Source organism: Nycticebus coucang, chromosome 8 (genome assembly GCF_027406575.1).
Source record: "Nycticebus coucang isolate mNycCou1 chromosome 8, mNycCou1.pri, whole genome shotgun sequence".
Taxonomy (NCBI): domain Eukaryota; kingdom Metazoa; phylum Chordata; class Mammalia; order Primates; family Lorisidae; genus Nycticebus; species Nycticebus coucang.
In genome coordinates, this window is record NC_069787.1 from 105,268,857 (window position 1) to 105,287,408 (window position 18,552).

Below are 18,552 nucleotides of genomic sequence, written 5' to 3' on the forward strand. Positions count from 1 at the left end.
AAAAAATACATAAATTCAGCAATACAATTATTTGATCCATATAGTAGATGTATTGTTGGGGAAACACTGTCCCGTGTAACTCAGTATCCTCTGAGATGACGCCTTATCAACCAGCAGAGTATAACTCATGCCCATTTATTTTGTAAAATCCTAGAGACAGGGAAAAAAAAAGCGTGTGTTCTATATACTGTTTAATAAGGCAGGAGTTCATTGTCCATGAAAGATAATTAAACCAAAAAAGTACTGTTGTTCCAATTGGGGAGGTCCCTTCTGTGCAGCAGACCTGAGTGCACTGCCCTTTCACCCTGGTCACATGCTCCAGGAGAAGCAGCCCAGCCAGCTCAATCCTCATCCTCAGGGATGCCAAGCCCTTCAGTGGGGCCCGCCGCTCCTTCATCCTCACCGCCTGTGGGACAACAGATGCTCTGTAGGACGCTCTGTCCCAGTCCGGCCCCACCCACATCCGCAAACAGGAAAAGTGAGGTCTACCTGCACCACTGAACATGAAGTTAGGGGTCAAGGTGGGAGGGACAGCAAAAGGGAGCCTAAGGCATGTGTTAGGGGCTAGGGATTGATTAGAGTGAGTAGCATTCATTGAGCCACCAATGTATCTGGCCAAGAGGTTTACATCCTATCTCACTGCAGCTGCACGGCAGCTCTACAGGAAGATTACTATTACAAAGTTGTTAGCTTAGGGTTATAATGATAGCTCTACATTACGTCCATTTCACAGATGAGGAAATGGAGGTCAGAAAAGGTAAGAAACTTTCCAGAGGCTCTTCAGCTGGGGAGTAGTGGAATCCTCCCCCCAGTGCCTTTTCAGGGCCTTTTTTAAGCTTAGCAGGAAAAGTGCTGGGTACTTTGAAAGTACCCCCCCCAAACTGAGAAGTAGTGACACATCAAAACAAGTGGGCAGAACATAACCCCAAAAAGGCTACTTCAAAGTAGCATCCATGGGAGGCTGTACACCTATTCCCAGGATGTGACCTAGGCACAGACCCTACTGGAATCATCCCCTTTGCTCATTATCACCTGAGGCCAAAAAGTCAGGCATAGAGTCTCACCCCACAGGCCCAATAAGTATTTCCCAACAGTGTCACCTACCTCCACTATAGACTTGACCATTTGCTTCTAATGGCCCCTAAAGGATGAAGATGTCCCATGACCCTGGACACAACAAAATGCATCATGGGCTCTCCCTGAGGGCAGGTCCTGGAGGATAGCTGCCCTATAGGGCTGCCCTTCCAGAATGAGAGGATCCACATAGAGCCACACTTCCCAGGATTTCCTGACTCCCACACTCTGTGGCACCCTCAGCTTGTTCCTCTGAGGGCAGTGACAAGGATTCAGCAGGAGCCAGCACAAGTCAGCTCCCACCTCACCTTACTGTGCCCTGTCCTCCTGACTTGCCTGGATTTCAGATCTTGAGACATGAGCATATCAAACATTTGGGCAAATACTGGTTAAAACTCAAAACATTAGGACACATATAGCTTATTACCATTTCAGAGCTGCCTATAGCCTTCTCCCAAGAATCTGACCCTCACATTCTTTGTTTTTTCCCAGGATATTCATCCCCAACCCCTTCTGCCTCACTGCAGGCCCAGACCAGAAAATGGAGCCCAGTAACATAAACAGCGCCAGGCCAGGTCCAGTTCTCCCACTGGGTGTGAAACGGGCTGAGTCTCATGGGCTCTGGACCACTTAGGGTTCTCACCTGGATTTGGAGGTGGTGATAACCCAGCACACCTTTCCCAGAGGCTGTCTGTGAATGCTCCCCTTGAAGGGGGAGGTTCTAAACCAGGCGTCCTCAAACTGCGGCCCGCGGGCCACATGAAGCAGGGTGAATTGTATTTGTTCCCGTTTTGTTTTTTACTTCAAAATAAGATATGTGCAGTGTGCATAGGAATTTGTTCATAGTTTGTTCATAGTTTGTTCATTGTTCATAGTTTTTTTTAAACTATAGTCCGGCTCTCCAATGGTCTGAGGGACAGTGAATTGGTCCTCTGTTTAAAAAGTTTGAGGACACCTGTCCTAAGCTATCCTCTCACGTTCAAATGTGAAGCTGAAGCAGCCTGAGCAAGAGGGAGACCCCATCTCTACTGAAAATAGAAAAATTAGCTGGGCATTGGGGCTGGCACTATAGTCCCAGCTACTTGGGAGGTTGGGGGAGGAGGATCTCTTGAACCCAGGAGTTTGAGGTTGCTGTGAGCTACGATGCCATGGCACTCTACCCAGGGTGACAGAGTGAGACTCTGTCTCAAAAACAATAATAATAAAAATAAAACAAATGTGAAGCTGAAGGATGTGAGGGTCACAGCAGGCTCTAGGTAGAGGGCCCCTCTGTGCAGCTCCTGCTTTTCAGCGAGCCCCTGGGACTTGGCTTGGGATGTGTGGAGCACAGAGCAAGTGAGGGAGCCACATCTGGCCTCTGACTGGCTTTGAAGTAAGCTTCCAGAAAGTTAATAAAATTTTCCCAGTGGTTTCAACGGGGAAATGCAAACAAAGTTCTTTGCAATGAATATATGATTCCAAAATATGAAGCATCAAAAAATTTAATGCCGCATTTAAAAGTAACATTGTTATTCTGCGAAAACACAAAACAGTTTAGTATTGATACTCAAATTATATAATGACCATATTTTCAGAAAAGGACTTTATTAGATTGAATACTTATTGGCCAAAGTAATTATTACCAGTCCCCCCACCACACTCAAACATATAGTCACAAATTCCTTTTCACCTCAGATTTAATAAACACCAAATCTGCCTTGATGACTTACCCTGAGGGGCTTCTTTGTCTAAAAACTTCAAATTGGGGAAGAGCAATGCCAGTTCCCTGTGGGCGGCTTCTCCGTCCTGGCTTCCATGGACAGCATTAAAGGGCATTTCTGTGCCGTACTGAGCACGGAGACTGGGAACATTGGCAAAATGTAAAAGAAACGTTTGTTTCATTTGAAAAGAAATGTTTTGCTTTCTGGCAACATGATCACCAACTACCAATCAGCATTCTGCATTCCTCTGACATTGCTTTCTCTTTGCAGGAAATACCAAGAACAGCAGCAATGATAATAGTAGCTGACATTTATTTGGTCATGGCAGTGTTCTGGGCACATGGCCGGCGCTTTATGTATACCATCTCATTGCATTTTCTCCACAGCCCTGTGAGGGAGACTGCTATTAGCTCCATTTTAAAGATACATGAGTTAATGGTGTAAGCACAGGAGCTGCCATTTTGTTTATACTATTACCAAGGCTAGCACCATGCCAAGTGCCTCATATAGCATTGTAGAATCAATCTTTGCAATAACTACCCAAGATAATACTAATATTGCCACACCTCCTCTGTGTCAAATGCTACCATATCCTCTAATGATAGTGGCTTATATCCCCACTGTACAGATGAAGGAACTGAGGCTGAGAAGGCACTTGCCTGAGTATGCCGTCTCAGATTGGCACCTTGAGCTATCTTTTGCTAGCCCAGGCTACCTCATATGTGAATGCTCCTGGCCCCCTACAATACAGTGGGCAACTGCAGTTCCTTGGTCTTTTGCAAATTTCCTTCCTGTTATCTCGGTCTCTCAGCTTCAAAGGCCAAGATACAGCAGATTTGGCATCATTAGCACCAGCTAAATACTCCCAGGGCCAAGAAGCATCTGAAGCCAGCCCAGTGCAAGGTGCAGAACAGGGTGCTCCAACTCTAAATGGCCTCAGGATTCCCTGGGTGGGGAGCACGGGTGGATGGGGATCCTGATTCTCAGGCCTTGCCCCCACTGCCTCTGACTTGACAGGCTTGACTTGGGCCCTGGAATCTGGATTTTCCTCAGAGCACACTATAGGATCTGGAGAGAGAATGGTGACTGAGGACCAAATCCAGCAGCAGTCTTCTGGAAGAGGCCAGGGAAGGGAGATGTCAGCAAGGAGGCAGCTCACAGGAGGATGCAACAAGGAGCTGGGGCCTGAACCACAGCGGGTGGATGTCAGGCTCTCCCCAAATATATAACAAAGAAGGGGGCTGCTGGCTGCCATAGAACCTTCTGTGTTACCCATGATTCTGGTCTAAACACAAAGTGGAGCTCTCAGCTTCCTGGGGTGCAGGTTTTGAGGTGAATGCAAGGACCACAGCTGATAATATCACCTTTCAGGCTGCTCCCTTCTGGCCACACTGGGGTCACAAGGCCCCATGAGAGTTTGCCAGGCAGTGACCACGTCCTCGGCGCCCTCAGTCCTAGTGAGGATCAGGAGGTGGCTTGGTCCACTGCACATGTGATGAACCAGCTTCTCAAATGCCTCCTAGGTACAAGGAAGGAAGACAGTGACCTAGGGCAGGAGCCGCTTGGACCTGCAGAGGGTCAGTGATCCTGTACCACCCACAGGATGGGAGGGATCCAGTGAGCAGCCTTGGGCCCACACAGCATGCCTGTGCACACTCAGCCACTGCAACTCCCCTGCCTGGCCACCTTGGCCTGCCACAGACAGCGTCAGGGAGGTGTGGTAGTAATGACCAACTATGCCCAGAGAACCCACAAAGAAAAGACTGTAAGTTTTGGGTTGAAAATGAGATGATTATAATAAGGTTAAGGAGGTATTTGAATAAGAGGCATTTTTTTTTGCTTGTACAAAAGGTTTTTATTGGTAAGAGAGGGATGCTGCAGGAAGCACCAAGGAAGAGAGAAAAGATGAGAGAGGGGGGAGAAAAGAGAGAGAAAGGAAAGGGGGGAGAAGGGGAGAGAGAGAGGAGAGACCAAGAAGGAAGAGGAGGGAAGAGGGGAGAGAGAGTAAATAAGAGGCATTTTTAAAACTGTAAATATGGATTTCAAAAGAAGAGAGATGAGTGAACGTTGGATAACCAAAGGATAGAATACAGTTGAGACTTTTTTGGTTTGCGTGCAATGCTTTGAAATCCTTCTTCCCCATTTCATTAGGCTGTAGTGTGACTAACAGCTATCATGCCATTCCTCCCACACAAACACACCCCTAACAAGAGAGGTGGGGCTATGACCCAAGCTAGGTCAACCCAACTCCAAGTATGTGAGTCATAAGCAGAAACCAGTGGGAACTGATTGGGTCTGAGTTATCCAATGGTACTGTCTAAAGTGATATGCATACAGCTGGCCTAGCTTTGTCTTGGTTCCTTCTGACCTAAGCCCTTCCCGTTAAACTCTTCCTTCAATTCTTTTTCTTCAATTTTGTAGGTTACAGAATATCTTTCTAATATATTCCTTATTTTCATCACTTAGAGTCAAAATCTTTTCTTTGCAACCAAAGAATTTTACCTGGCACAGCCTATAATTATTCTCAGAACAAATGTATGACCCAGTTGCTGTTCATATTCTTGTTTATTATATTCTGTTTTCTCCCAAACCAATATCATTCTATGTAAACATACAGATGGAGGAAGCAAAAGAAATGAGTATTTTAAACGTATGAAAGCAGGTAAGCCAACCTCTCCAGCTCTGTGTTGGTAGAAAAGTCTCATTTCTGCCTCTGTCATAGTTCTCTCTTCACTTGTTAAAATGTCAAACCCAGCTTCCTGGATCTGTAGAATATACACAGATATTCTGAAAGGGTGAATCAAGCTGAAATTCACATTTTACTTAGTTAAAAGGTAAAAAACAAAGAGAGGGGCAACATGAAATGCTATGAAGACCCTCATGCCCACAGTTTCTGTCCCAATCAGACTTAACGTTTCAATTGCCTTGAATGGACTTTGAGTTACTCCTTCTGAAGTCTTCTCCCAGCACCGGGATGTCACTGCCCAGTGCTCCTCCCTGTTTATTCACCACAGAGGACACGAGGATGCTGTGCAGGTTCAGTGTTGTCTCTCTTACCTTCATGATAATCTCATCGGTCTTTCCATGGGCCACTGCGTCGGGTTTAACGATTGCCACAGTACACGGCTTCTCTGAGGAAACTAAGTAAGCCACAGGATGGTGCTGTTAGATGCTGAGTCTGGGGTTCTCAGCAGGCCATCCGCAGCAACAGTGCCAGGCACAGGTGTGGGACCCCAGGATCCCCTCCTTTTGGCCTCTTAGCTATGTCCCTACAAACCTGAACACTGGTGGACATGCTGGCCCCAGACCTTATCCTCAACCTGGCTGTGAGAGACTCAAAGACTGGCTCAATGAACCTGGGAGCTTCAGGGAGGGACAGAAGCCCAGAAGGGACTGAATGAGTTGGGCAGAGGGGAAGGGAGGGTGGGTGAGGCATTGGGAGGAGAGGCTGAAATGGAAGCGACACAGCCCTAGCCCCTCTGACCTTCTCACTCCCTCCCATGATGCTGTTCGCCTTTCACTTACTGCTCCATGGCCTCTGCTGCTTTTTACCTTTCCTGCCATGTGACCATAATGGCTGCCCCAGGCCCTAAGTCTACATGACTTTTCATGACTTTTTACCTCCAGAACATACTACCAGCTTCAGTCCTCTGTCTCAGTTTGAATTCTCCTGAGAGAAGCCAGATTAGCCAGCTCATGGCTTGAGCCGAGGCATTATGGATTAACCACCCTTGGGTCTGTGTCCACCAGGCCAATCAGTTTTTGCAATGAGGGAGGGGACACAGGATCAGAGTCTCCTGGTTGGCTGTGGGGAGATCTATGTCTAGTCCAGGAGCCCATCTCCACTTTCCTCCTGCTTATAGGAACTTGGCCTTAGTAACTTACCTACGCTTGCCACCGAATCAGCATTCTCCCATCACCTATTTTCTGCTTCTTGACTTTTACACTGGTTGTGTTGCAATGAAACAAGACAATAACTATATTTAAGGAAGCGTTCTACTCTGAAAATCTCAGAAACATGTAGTGCAAAGGTATAAATCATTTTAAGCAACAAATCTGTTAGTTTTTTTCTGTGACTATTTCTAACATTATGAATACTTAGACCTTAAGAGATTCTTACAACAAATTCCATTTATAAGTTGACTGATTAATTAAATCATCTAGGGATATATAGAGTGAGAACAGACCAAAGCAGGGGCCTGGGGAGCTCCAGCTTAAACAGGAGCAAAAGAAAAGAGGTGATGAAGAAAGACTGAGGAGAGGCCAGAAGTATAGAAGGAACCCAGGAATGGTCAGGACATCTCAGTAAACAGGAAAGAAGAAGACACTTTGGAGTGTCTTTGGAGAAGACATTGTGAACACTATTCCCTTTTGCAGAAAGAGCCATAAGATGTTAACTGGAAACTGCCATTGCGTTTGACACCAAGAGAGTCACAGATCTTGCTGGTGGGCTCCATTTCAGGGAGCAGTGAGCACAGAGGCCAGTTTGTAGTCAGATGGGGCAGGAGTGGAAGGTGAGGGTGGCCCAGAGTGTAGACAAGGTTCAGGAGGCCTAGTATGAAGGAGAGGAGGGGTGAGAGCAAGTGCAGGGCTCTGTGTGGTCTTCTAGGTGGGAGAGCCTTGAGTTGGAAGAAAATAAGGGAGAAGGGAAGAAAGAGGAGACAATGCCAAAAGAGGCCACACGTTTCTGCAGAAGCCAAATCACTGCTTTTCTTTTCGTACTCAAACTTTCCTTGTTCTCCTAAACCATGCCTCCTTTCTTGTTAGAATCTAATTCTAACAGTCCTTGTAATCCACACACAAAGAAAACCACCTTCCTACTTCATGCAATAGTAAAAGAAACCTTCCTCCCACTGTCAACAGGGTTCCTGAACTTCATGCTCGTTTCCCCTGGTGTCTCAGCTACTACTGAGCTACACCATCCAGGCAAACAGCCTTACTAACTCCTGGCTTTCCTTCCCACTGTCAGGCCAACTTGTCCTCATATGAAAAGTTCAAGAAGAGCTGTAATGTCCAAGAGTGTAAAATCTGTGAGTTGATACTTGGGATTAGGAAAAGAGGGTGTAGGGCTGTGGGGAAGGAAGATATTTCTAATGTTTCAGGAAAAGTTGAAAAAAGAAGCTTGTACTTTTTAGCTCAAATAAAGACCAAGGAAATATTAGCATCATTGCTTTAAATTATTAGTATTGCTATCCTCCATTTTGTTAAATTGAGCTTTTCACGATGTCTGGTATTTGCCATGAAAGTCACACTTGCAAAAAGAAAACATTTATAGGTATAAAACCCACGGGTAAAATCGAGTACACAGACAAACCCAGAACACTCCAAAAGTATAATTGATAATTGTAGTGTGTAACCCACTCATAACTCTAGTTTGGAGCTTGAAAGACAAATCTAAATACACACACACACACACATATACATAGCAACCTATTAGGGGATAGGCAACATAAAAATGTGTAAATTTTTTTTTTTACAGAGAAAGTAAAAATGTGGGGGGATGGAATTGAAATGTCGTCGTCTTCTTCTTCTCCTCCTCCTCCTCCTCCTCCTTCTTCTGTTTTTTTCCTGTTTCCATTCTTTTTGTGATCTAAGCTGTAATCTCTTTAAAATGACCTATTATGGCTGGACATACTGGTTCATGCCTGTAATCCTGGTACTCTGGGAGGCAGGAGGACTGCTTGAGCTCAGGAGTTTGGGACCAGCCTGAGCAAAAGCGAGACCCCATCTCTACTAAAAATAGAAAAAACTAGCCAAGTATCATAGAGGGCACCAATAGTCTCAGCTACTCGGGAAGCCGAGGCAAGAGGATCACTTAAGCCCAAGAGTTTGAGGTTGCTGTGAGCTATGATGACGCCACGGCACTCTACCTAGGGTGACAGAGTGAGACTGTCTCAAAAACAAACAAAACAAAACGAAAAACCTTATTATATCTATAAGATGCTTTGTGTAAGCCTCATGGTAACCATCAGGCAAAAGACCTATACCTGACACACTAAAAATAAAAAGCAATGAATTAAAACATAGCACCAGAGACAATCACTTGAGCACAAAGGCAGGCAGGAAGAAAGGAAAGGCAGATTTAAAACACAACCAGAAAATAACAACAAAGTGGCAGTAGTAAGTCTTTACTCTTCACTAATAACACTGAATATAAATGGACTCAATTCTCTAATCAAAAGGCACAGAGTGGCTGAACGAATAAGAAATAAGACCCAATTATATGTCGCCTCACCTATTAAGATTGAAAATGAAAGGATGGAAAAATATTCCGTGCAAGCAGAAACCAAAAAAAGAACAGGAGTGCTATACTGATATCAGGTAGAATAGACTACAGCCAAAGACTGTAAAAAGACCAAGATGGTCACTATGTAATAACAAAGGGGTCAATTCAGCAAGAGGATGTAACAATTATAAATATTCACCCAACACCAGAGCACCTGAGTATGTAAAGCAAATATGAATAGATTTAAAGGGAAGGATAGACTGCAAGACAGTAATAGCAGTGAACTTCAACACCCCACTGTCAGTAATGACAGATTGTCTGGACACAAATCAACAGAGAAATGTCAGATTTAAACCAAATAGGCCTGACAGTCATAGAACATCTCACCTAACTGTTACAGAATACACATTCTTTTCATCAGCACATGAAACATCCTCCAGAACAGACTCTATCTGGGGCAAAATAAGTCACAAAATAAGTCACAAAATAAGTCACAAAAAATTCAAAAAAGTAGAAACCATATCAAGTACTTTTCTGACCAAAATGGAATAAAACTAGAAATGGATGATGAAAAGAACCTTGGAAACTACTCAAATACATGTAAATTAAACAATATTCTTCTGAATAAAGTCAATGAAGAAATTAGGGAGGAAATGTAAAAATCCTCGAAAGAAATAAAAATGGAAATACAACATATCAAAATCTATGGGATATAGTAAAAACAGTATGAAGAGAGAAGTTTCTAGCAAAAAATGCCTATATCAAATGAAGAACCTAACAACACAACTCCAGGAAACATAAAAGAAATATAAACCAAACTCAAAATTAGTAAAAGGAAAAATATAATAAAGATGAGAGCAAAAATAAATGAAATTGAGATTAAAAATAATATAGAAGATCAACAAAATGAAAAGTTGGCTTTCTGAAAAGATAAACAAAATTGACAAATCTTTAGTGAGGCTAATTTTTTTTTTTTTTTAAAGAGAGAGAGAGAAGACCCAAATAAAATCAGGAACAAGAAAGGGAATATAACAATTGAGACCACAAAAATAAAAGAATCATTACAGACTATTATGAACAACTATACACCAACAAACCTAGAAGAAATGGGTAAATTCCTGGACACAAACAACCTATTAAGATTGAACCGTGAAGAATAGAAAACCTCAACAAACCAATAACAAATAATGAGATTGAGGTGGCGCCCTGTGGCTCAAAGGGGTAGGGCGCTGGTCCCGTATGCCAGAGGTGGTGGGTTCAAACCCAGCCCTGGCCAAAAACCACCACTAATAATAATAATAATAATAATAATAATAATAATAATAATGAGATCAAAGCTGTAATAAAGTCTCTCATCAAAGGAAAGCCCAGAACCTGATGGCTTTGTTCCTAAATTCTACCGAACATTTAAAGAAGAACTAATACTAATTCTACTCAAGCTCCTCAGTAAAACTGAAGAGGAAAGAATATTTCCAAACTCATTCTCTGAGGCCAGAATTACTTTGATACCAAAACTGGACAAGTACACAACAACAACAACAAAAAGAAAACTACAGGCCAATATCATTGATTAACATAGATTCAAAAAATCCTGGAAAAAATGCTAGCAAACTGAATTCAGCAGTACACTGAAAACATAATGATCAAGTGGGACTCATCAAAGGGATGTAAGGCTGATTCAATATATACAAATCTATAAAGGTGATACATTGCATTAACACAATCAAGAACAAAAACCGTATGTCCAATAGATACTGAAAAAGCATATGATAAAATTCAACATCCCTTTATGATAAAAAAAACTCAACAAACTAGGTGAAGAAAGAAAATACGTCAAAACAATAAAAAGCCTCACACCTGTAATCCCTGCTCTCTGGGAGGCCAAGGCGGGTGGATTGCCTGAGCTCACCAGGTAGGGACCAGCCTGAGCAAGAAGGAGACCCTGTCTCAAAAATAGCCAGGCATTATGGCAGGCACCTGTAGTCCCAGCTACTACCCTGTTTCCCGAAAATAAGACATCCTCCGAAAATAAGACCTACTCACAGGAAAGATAAGACATCCCCTGAAAAGACCTAGCGCATCTTTGGGAGCACACCTTAATAAGACATTGTCTTATTTTCGGGGAAACAGGATAGGAAGGCTGAGGCAACAGAATCACTTTGAGCCCAAGTTTGAAGTTGCTGTGAACTAGGATGCCACAGCACTCTCCCTAGGGGAATAAAGTAAGACTCTGTCTCAAAAAACCAACCAAACAAACAAAAAAAACGATAAAAAGCCATGTATGACAAATCCACGCTAACACTGAAAACCATCCTTCTAAGAACTGGAACAAGACAAGGATGCACCCTTTAATCACTTGCATTCAACATAATACTGGAAGTCCTAAGAACAGCAGTAAGGCAAGAGAAAAAAATAAAGGGTGTCCAAATCAGAAAGGAAGAAGTCAAATAAGCCTTATTCGCAGATGACACGACCTTATATTTAGAAAAACCTAATGACTATTAAAAAACTGAACTGATAAATTAGTTCAGTAAAGTTGTAGGATACAAAATCCTCACATAAAAATCAGTAGCATTTATATTTACCCACCGTGAACAATCTGAAAAAGAAAATATGAAATAAATCTTATTTACATTAGCTACAAAACATATGAAATACAGAGGAATCAACTTAACTAAAGATGTGGAAGATCTATATAAGGAAAACTATAGAACACTGATGAGAGAAATTGAAGAGGACACCAAAAAAAGGGGGGGGGAGTGGGTAAAATGACAATACTACCCAAAGCAATTTACAGAATCAATGAAATCCCTATCAAAATACCCTAAAATATCCTAAAATTTATATGAAACCACAAAAGATCCCAAATAGCCAAAGCAATCCTGAGCAAAAAGAACAAAGCTGAGGGCATCACACTACCTTACTTCAAAATATACTACAAAGCTATTGTAAACAAATCAGCAAAGTAATGGCATAAAAACGGATACATAAACCAATGGAATAAAATAGATAATGTAGGTATAAATCCATGCATTTATAGCCAACTCACTTTCAACAAAGAAGCCAAGAAAATATAATGGGGAAAGGATATTCTCTTTAATAAACGGTATAGGGGAAACTAGATATCCATATGCAGAAGAATAAAACTAAACCCCCATCTCTAACCATATATAAAAATCAAATCAGAATGGATTAAAGGTTTAAATCTAAGACCTGAAACTATGAAACTGGTGGAAGGAAATATTGGGGAAACATTACAGGACATTGGTTTGAGCAAAGATTTTTGTGTAAGACCTCAGAAACATTGGCAGCAAAAGCAAAATAGACAAATGGGATTATATCAAGCTAAAAAGCCTCTGCATAGCAAAGGAAACAATCAACAAAGTGAAGAGAAACCCCACAGAATGTGAGAATATATTTGCAAACTATCCATCGGAATATATAAAGAATCCAATCAAACAAGTCAATAGCAAAAAAATAAAAACTGATTTAAGAATGGGCAAAGGTTCTGAATAAACATTTCTCGAAAGAAAACATGGCCAGCATGTGTAGGAATAAATGGTCAATATCACCAATCATCCAAATGCAAATTGAAACAACAGTGAGATATTATCTCACCCCAGTTAGAATGGCTTTTATCACAAAGACAGAGAATAAAAGATGGTGGTGAGGATATGGAGAAAGGGAACTCCTTAGATACTGTTGGTGGGAACGCAAATTGGTATACCCATTATGGAAAACAGTGTGGCAGTTCCTCAAAAAACAAGAAATAGAACTATTACATGGCCCAGCAATTTCACCACTGGCTATATACCCAAAAGAAAGGAAATCAACGTATCAAACAGACACCTGTACTGCCATGTTTACTGCAGCACTACTCACAATAGCCAAGATTTAGAACCAACCCAGCACCCATCAGTGAAAGAACTGATAAAGAAAATTGGTACACATGCACAATGAAATATTATTTAGCCATACAAAAGAACAAAATCCTATCATTTGCAGCAACATAGATGGGACTAGAGGTCTTATTATGTTAAGTGAAATATGCCAAGCACAGAAAGACAAATTCATAAGTGAGAACTAAAAAGTGGATCTCGCCTGTGGCTCAAGGGGGTAGGGCACCGGCCCCATATGCCCAGCCCCGGCCAAAAACTGCAAAAAAAAAAAGTGGATCTCATGAAGACAGAGAGCAGACTGGTGGCTACCAGAGGCTGGGAAGGGGAGGCCGGAGGAGGAGATGAAGAGAGTTGATGAATGTGCGCAAATATACCAACAGAAGAAATAAGGCCTGGTGTTTAATAGATCAGTAGGGTGACTACAGTTCACATTAATCTCTTGTACATTTCAATATAGCTAGAAGAAAGTAATTCAAATGTTCCAGGCATAAAGATAAATATTTAAGGAGATTGATATTCCAATTACCTTGATTTCATTATTTGAATGTTTCAAATTATCTTACATACCCCTCCAAACGTACTATTATGTAATCAATAAAATGAAAACAAAAGGATTATGAACCATTAAAAACCTTCCCAGAGTTTGAATTGCTAAGAAAACCCTGATTATTCATATACTTAAAACACATATGAAATCTGAGTCTCCTTTGCCTTTTTGCTTGCTGGTGCTGCACTCACCCACATCCTCATCTTCAACAATGTCCTTTCCCCGGGAAACATTTTCATCTTCATCAGAAAGAGCCTCATCTTTAATCTAGTACAAATTGGTCATAAACAGAAAGTAGTTAGCTAGTTAAAATCACCACAAAGACCTTGAAAAACCTGCAGAAACCAAAAAAATACAGGTTCAAAAATACACAGCCAAAACAAAACAAGGCAGGGAAGGAGGTTAAAATGATCAGTCTTGGAAATTCTATAATTAGTAGTTGGGGGACAGTGAAGCATGGCAAAATCCATGACTATCTTAAGTTGTAGATTCTGCCTCTTTTCACAAGCACTAAGTAGAGTTGACAAAGCAAAGAAGGATTTGAAATCCAAGAAAATGTCCAAAGATTGGCTACACAGCTACACAGTGCAGAGAAGTGGTAAAGAAAGATCTTCCCCTTCTGAAAATAAAGATGAGGCACGTAAAAATGTAAGTGTTTGCAATTTTCTTTCTTGGGGGAACACTGCCCATTTTCTTGGGAAAAAAATATACTTTGATCCTAATCCATTGTATATAAATGAGGCTTTGCCATTTGAATGGAGTATGAAAACTTGAAGGAACACTGGAGAAGGTTAAAGCAAGATTGACTGATGCTCAAAGCACCAGGAAATAACCTCTCTACCTAAGGTGCGTGGATTTCAAAGACAGCAATTATTCATGAAGAACTTGCAGTCTGTGTTATCAGGGAAATAATTTATTAAAATCAAAAGCTATGCTGATTCTACTTCTCATTATAAAGTCAGAGCTTAATTTCTAGATGAGATTAAATTTTTTTTTTTTTTTTTGCCTGGGGCTGGGTTTGAACCCACCACCTCTGGCATATGGGGTCAGCGCCCTATCCCTTTGAGTTACAGGTGCCGCCCAGAGCTTAATTTCTAAATTAAAAAAAAAAAAAAGAACCCTCTGGATTCACAAGTTAAACCTTCAGGAATGTGAGGGACTGGGTTACTGGGAGAGATTTCGCTCTTAGGCTTAGGGGAGCCTGGGTAGCTGACTTCTACACACCACACAATTCTGTAACTTTATTTTTGCTTCTGAATTCATTGTCTGTTAAGACTGAAGTGGGAGATGAACAGGAAATGCATAAAATAAGGCTAAAGAGTTTGGGATAAAAGGGGTGACTTTTAAAAGGTGACTTCAAAATGCACACAGTATCACAGCAACCATTGTATGCTCCCTGAGACCCCCATGAGTGACAGACCCAGGTGGGACTTTTATAAAACTGTCCGCTAACAGCTCCAGGAAATCAGATAAGGGGTGGAAAACGCTGGTCTTGCCCTGTGACCACACTTGTGAGTTTGCTGTTTTTAAAAGTGACTTCTGGTTACCACTTTCCGCTCTCTGCCTTCAGCCAGCACCTTCTTTTCAGCCTCCAGCTGGTCTAGGATGATTTTCTGCAGGAGTGGGGCGTTTGCTCCTCTAACCACAGCCACCAGTTCTCCTCCCTAGAATACATTACAAATCACAGGAAATCCTCTTTGCAGATACAAGTCCCTTTTAAGAGACAGCAGGAGGTTTAGGAATGTTCCCAAGGTCAAGCCACACAGCCCCATCATCCACTTTCAGTACAGGGTTGGGGGTGGGGGGGATGCTCACCTCTGCTGCCCTCCTTAGCAAGACACCCTCGGGTCTGCTCCCAGTCCTACAATGATTTCTTTTTCTGATCTCTACTATCCACCTACTCCGTGCCCCCTCCTTGCAAAGCAAAGAGCAGTTAGTTAAGGGAGACACAGTACACTATAAGTTGAGTAACTGCACGTGGCTTACTCATGGCTTATTCCCCAACAAATATTTACTGAGCATTTATGATGCCAAGCACCAAGGGAGAGGCAAAGAATAGAAACACAAAACACAAAAAGACACAGATGCAGCCCTGAGGGAGGGGCAGTGAAGTGAGAAGAGAGGTATTCGGGCCAAAGAAACAATTAAAAGATAATTGCTTTAACAGGGGAGCTTATAAGGTGTTTGGAACTTGGAGCACGAATTCCCAGCACCAACTAGGATTGCCAGGGAAGACTTCACAGTAGAGGTGGTGTTTATGCTGAACCTGAGTTTTCTGGCTTTAACTTCCAAAAGTCTCTACCTATATTGCCCATAAAGAAGTGTACCTGGAGAGGGAGAAGTTCACGTAGAGTGGCTCCTCCTCCCACTCCTATCCTATCCCTCGGTGGACCACCATGGGGCTAGCGATTGTGGCCCGTGTTCCCCCATGGCAGATGATGATAAATACCTTAATTGCTACAGGCTCAAGCAATCAAACCATCGTGGTAAGGATCCCATTTGTGCAGTGGAGCTCTGATGTCAAGTTTGTTGGCGGGGCGGGGTGGGACGGGCCATGCTCATCTCTGAGCTCCTTTCTCTCTCCCTTCCCCTCCCCAACCCTGTATATAACTTCAGTCTCCCCACTAAAATTTGAAGCTCAGATAATGTTTTATCATAAGCTTCCAACTTAGAATACTCGCAATGTTGAAGCCCGGAAGCTGAGGTTTCCCAAACTAAGCAACACTGCCCTGACCATCAGGAGAACTGGGTGAGTGGAACACAGTTTCCCTGACTGTAGAGTGAGGGGGCTGGTCTGGGTCAGGAGTAGTCAGTTGTCATCAGAGCCTGGCAGTGACCTAAACCTAGGAAGCCAGGTGTGAAACAGTGGTTCCTAGAGGCATGGCGCCATACCATGGGCATGACACCAAAAAACATCAAATTACATATTTTCAAAACACTGTATCAGTTGGCCTTCCTCAGTAGTCCCTAACATTTCTGACTCTCTATAAACACATCTTTTTTTTGCAGTTTTTGGCTGGGGCTGGGTTTGAACCCACCACCTCTGGCATATGGGGCCAGCATCCTACTCCTGAGAGCCATAGGTGCCACCCTATAAACATATCTTTAGATTTTATGATTAAATAAAAGTGAATGCAGGGCATGTCTGCCCCAAAAAGTAGTATTCATTTTTGCTAAAAGTTTCCCTTATGGAACAGAGGATAGAAATCTAGAAATCTGTGCTCTGAGAGAGAGACCTTATGGTAGAGTGCTGTGGCAGTCACAGCTCACAGCAACCTCAAACTCTTGGGCTCAAATGATTCTCTTGCCTCAGCCTCCCAAGTGGCTGGACTACAGGCACCTGCCACAATGCCCAGCTATGTTTTTGTTGCAGTTGTCATTGTTGTTTAGCAGGCCCGGGCTGGGCTCGAACCTGCCAGCCCCAGTGCATGTGGCTGGCATTATAACCACTGAGCAACAGTGCCAAGGCAACACATGCAGATTATTTGAGGACTGTTTTGCTTATCTGTGGTGTCAGATATCATGAAAAATATGCACGGACTTTGCCTTTTTGCTCATCAGCTTTTGTTAGTGATTGTGTATTTAATGTGTGGCCCAAGATAACTCTTATTCCTCCAATAAGCTGGAGAAGAAAAGGTTAAGTGTACATTAGCCAAGAAGGAGCATGGGCATTTGAGTGACTCACATTCTTTCCCTGTGAATGACCGGTCAGGAAGGCTGGCCCAGCCAACAGTGACAACTGGCAAGCTGTGTCACCTGCCTGCTGGAGAGCAGGGCCCTTGGGCCACTAGTCAGGGCTCTGCTTTCCCACTCAGACTTGGGGTCTATATGTAGTCACCATAATACACACAGTCTGCAGGAAGCATCTCTTCTTTGGATCAGTGAGAGAATTAATGCCAGTGAGACACATCTATTTGAACTCTAATGATGTGCAACCATCGAAGAGTTTTGGTTCTAAAAATGTACTTACTGCATAAAATAGAAAGGTTGGCTCACATCTCCCTCTGTATTTTTCAAGGACATCAAGACAATCTGCCTCTGCCTAAAGAAAACAAGCGATCAGCAGATGGCCGGCGTGCAGGGGAAGATCCTCAGGGGGGGAACCACATGCCCCATGAGACCCTTCGGCAAGTGAAGCCCCAGCTTGTTCCCATGCCTCTCCTCCTAAGCAGGGCTGACCTGCCCACACGTTGGGGAACCCTTGTGGATAGCACACTACCTTGAAGAATCAAAGGAGGAGGAAGCAAGAGTTTCTCCTGCCCCGCACCCAGCTACTCCACCAGTCCGAGGGAGCTGCATTGTCTAATGCCCTTCTGCAGCCACCACTGACATCAACGAAGGTGAAGGTCCCCAGATGTTGCCTTCTGTCTGATAAGCCCACTGTGCAGGGACATAATGGATCCCCCACACTCTCTCTGCAGAAGTCCCAAACTGACTCCCAAGGGGGGAACTGCAAAGTCCTTGAAGCCCAAATTCTTGAGATTAGTGTAAGGTATCTTTTCTCCCATCCTTGCTGTCTATGAACCTATGTGGTGTACCAACAGTGGCTCTTGCAAACTTCTCTGGAATTTATTCCCAATTACATACTTTAACTCCAAGTAAATGTTGTTAAAAGTTCCCCTTTATGGAGCAAAGGATGGAAATCTTGAAACCCCGGGCTCTGAGAGTGCCATTTCAAGTCAACAGTCTTCACAACATAAGGAGAATATCTAGCTCGGCCTTTTCTTTTCTTTCTTTTTTTTTTTTTTATTGTTGGGGATTCATTGAGGGTACAATAAGCCAGGTTATACTGATTGCAATTGTTAGGCAAAGTCCCTCTTGCAATCATGTCTTGCCCCATAAAGTGTGACACACACCAAGGTAGCTCGGCCTTTTCAATGATCAGAAGCAGGCCTTTCACACTTCCTGTTCCTTGGTGTTTTAAAATTCAAAAGAATTTTTTTTCCAGTGTCATATGACTTTTTGCTGAGAGAATCTTACTAATGCAAAATGCAGAAGGTCCAATCCAACCTCGATCCTCATCTTCTGGAAGAGGCTCACCATGGGCTTGCAGGGGCCACACCAGCCTTGATGGACATCAACAACTGTGTGGAACCAAGAAGCAGG

General features: G+C 42.9%; 1 protein-coding gene across 6 annotated transcripts in view; it reads right to left on the reverse strand.

Annotated features, from left to right (window-relative positions):
* NME9 (NME/NM23 family member 9) overlaps positions 1-18,552 on the reverse strand; it is a 50,087-nt gene that overhangs the window by 21,729 nt on the left and 9,806 nt on the right. For 3 of the 6 annotated variants that reach the window (XM_053599011.1, XM_053599016.1, XM_053599015.1), the window contains exons 4-12: positions 18,427-18,530; positions 17,417-17,488; positions 14,994-15,110; positions 13,638-13,713; positions 5,832-5,914; positions 5,447-5,539; positions 4,139-4,293; positions 2,784-2,914; positions 139-406 (exon numbers count right to left, since the gene is read on the reverse strand). In XM_053599011.1, coding sequence (XP_053454986.1) covers positions 342-406; positions 2,784-2,914; positions 4,139-4,293; positions 5,447-5,539; positions 5,832-5,914; positions 13,638-13,713; positions 14,994-15,110; positions 17,417-17,488; positions 18,427-18,530 — 896 coding nt within the window. In that variant the 3' untranslated portion in view covers positions 139-341. Of the gene's footprint in view, positions 1-138; positions 407-2,783; positions 2,915-4,138; positions 4,294-5,446; positions 5,540-5,831; positions 5,915-13,637; positions 13,714-14,993; positions 15,111-17,416; positions 17,489-18,426; positions 18,531-18,552 lie in introns of those variants that run through there. The other 3 variants (XM_053599012.1, XM_053599014.1, XM_053599013.1) reach the window with 3 other exon arrangements.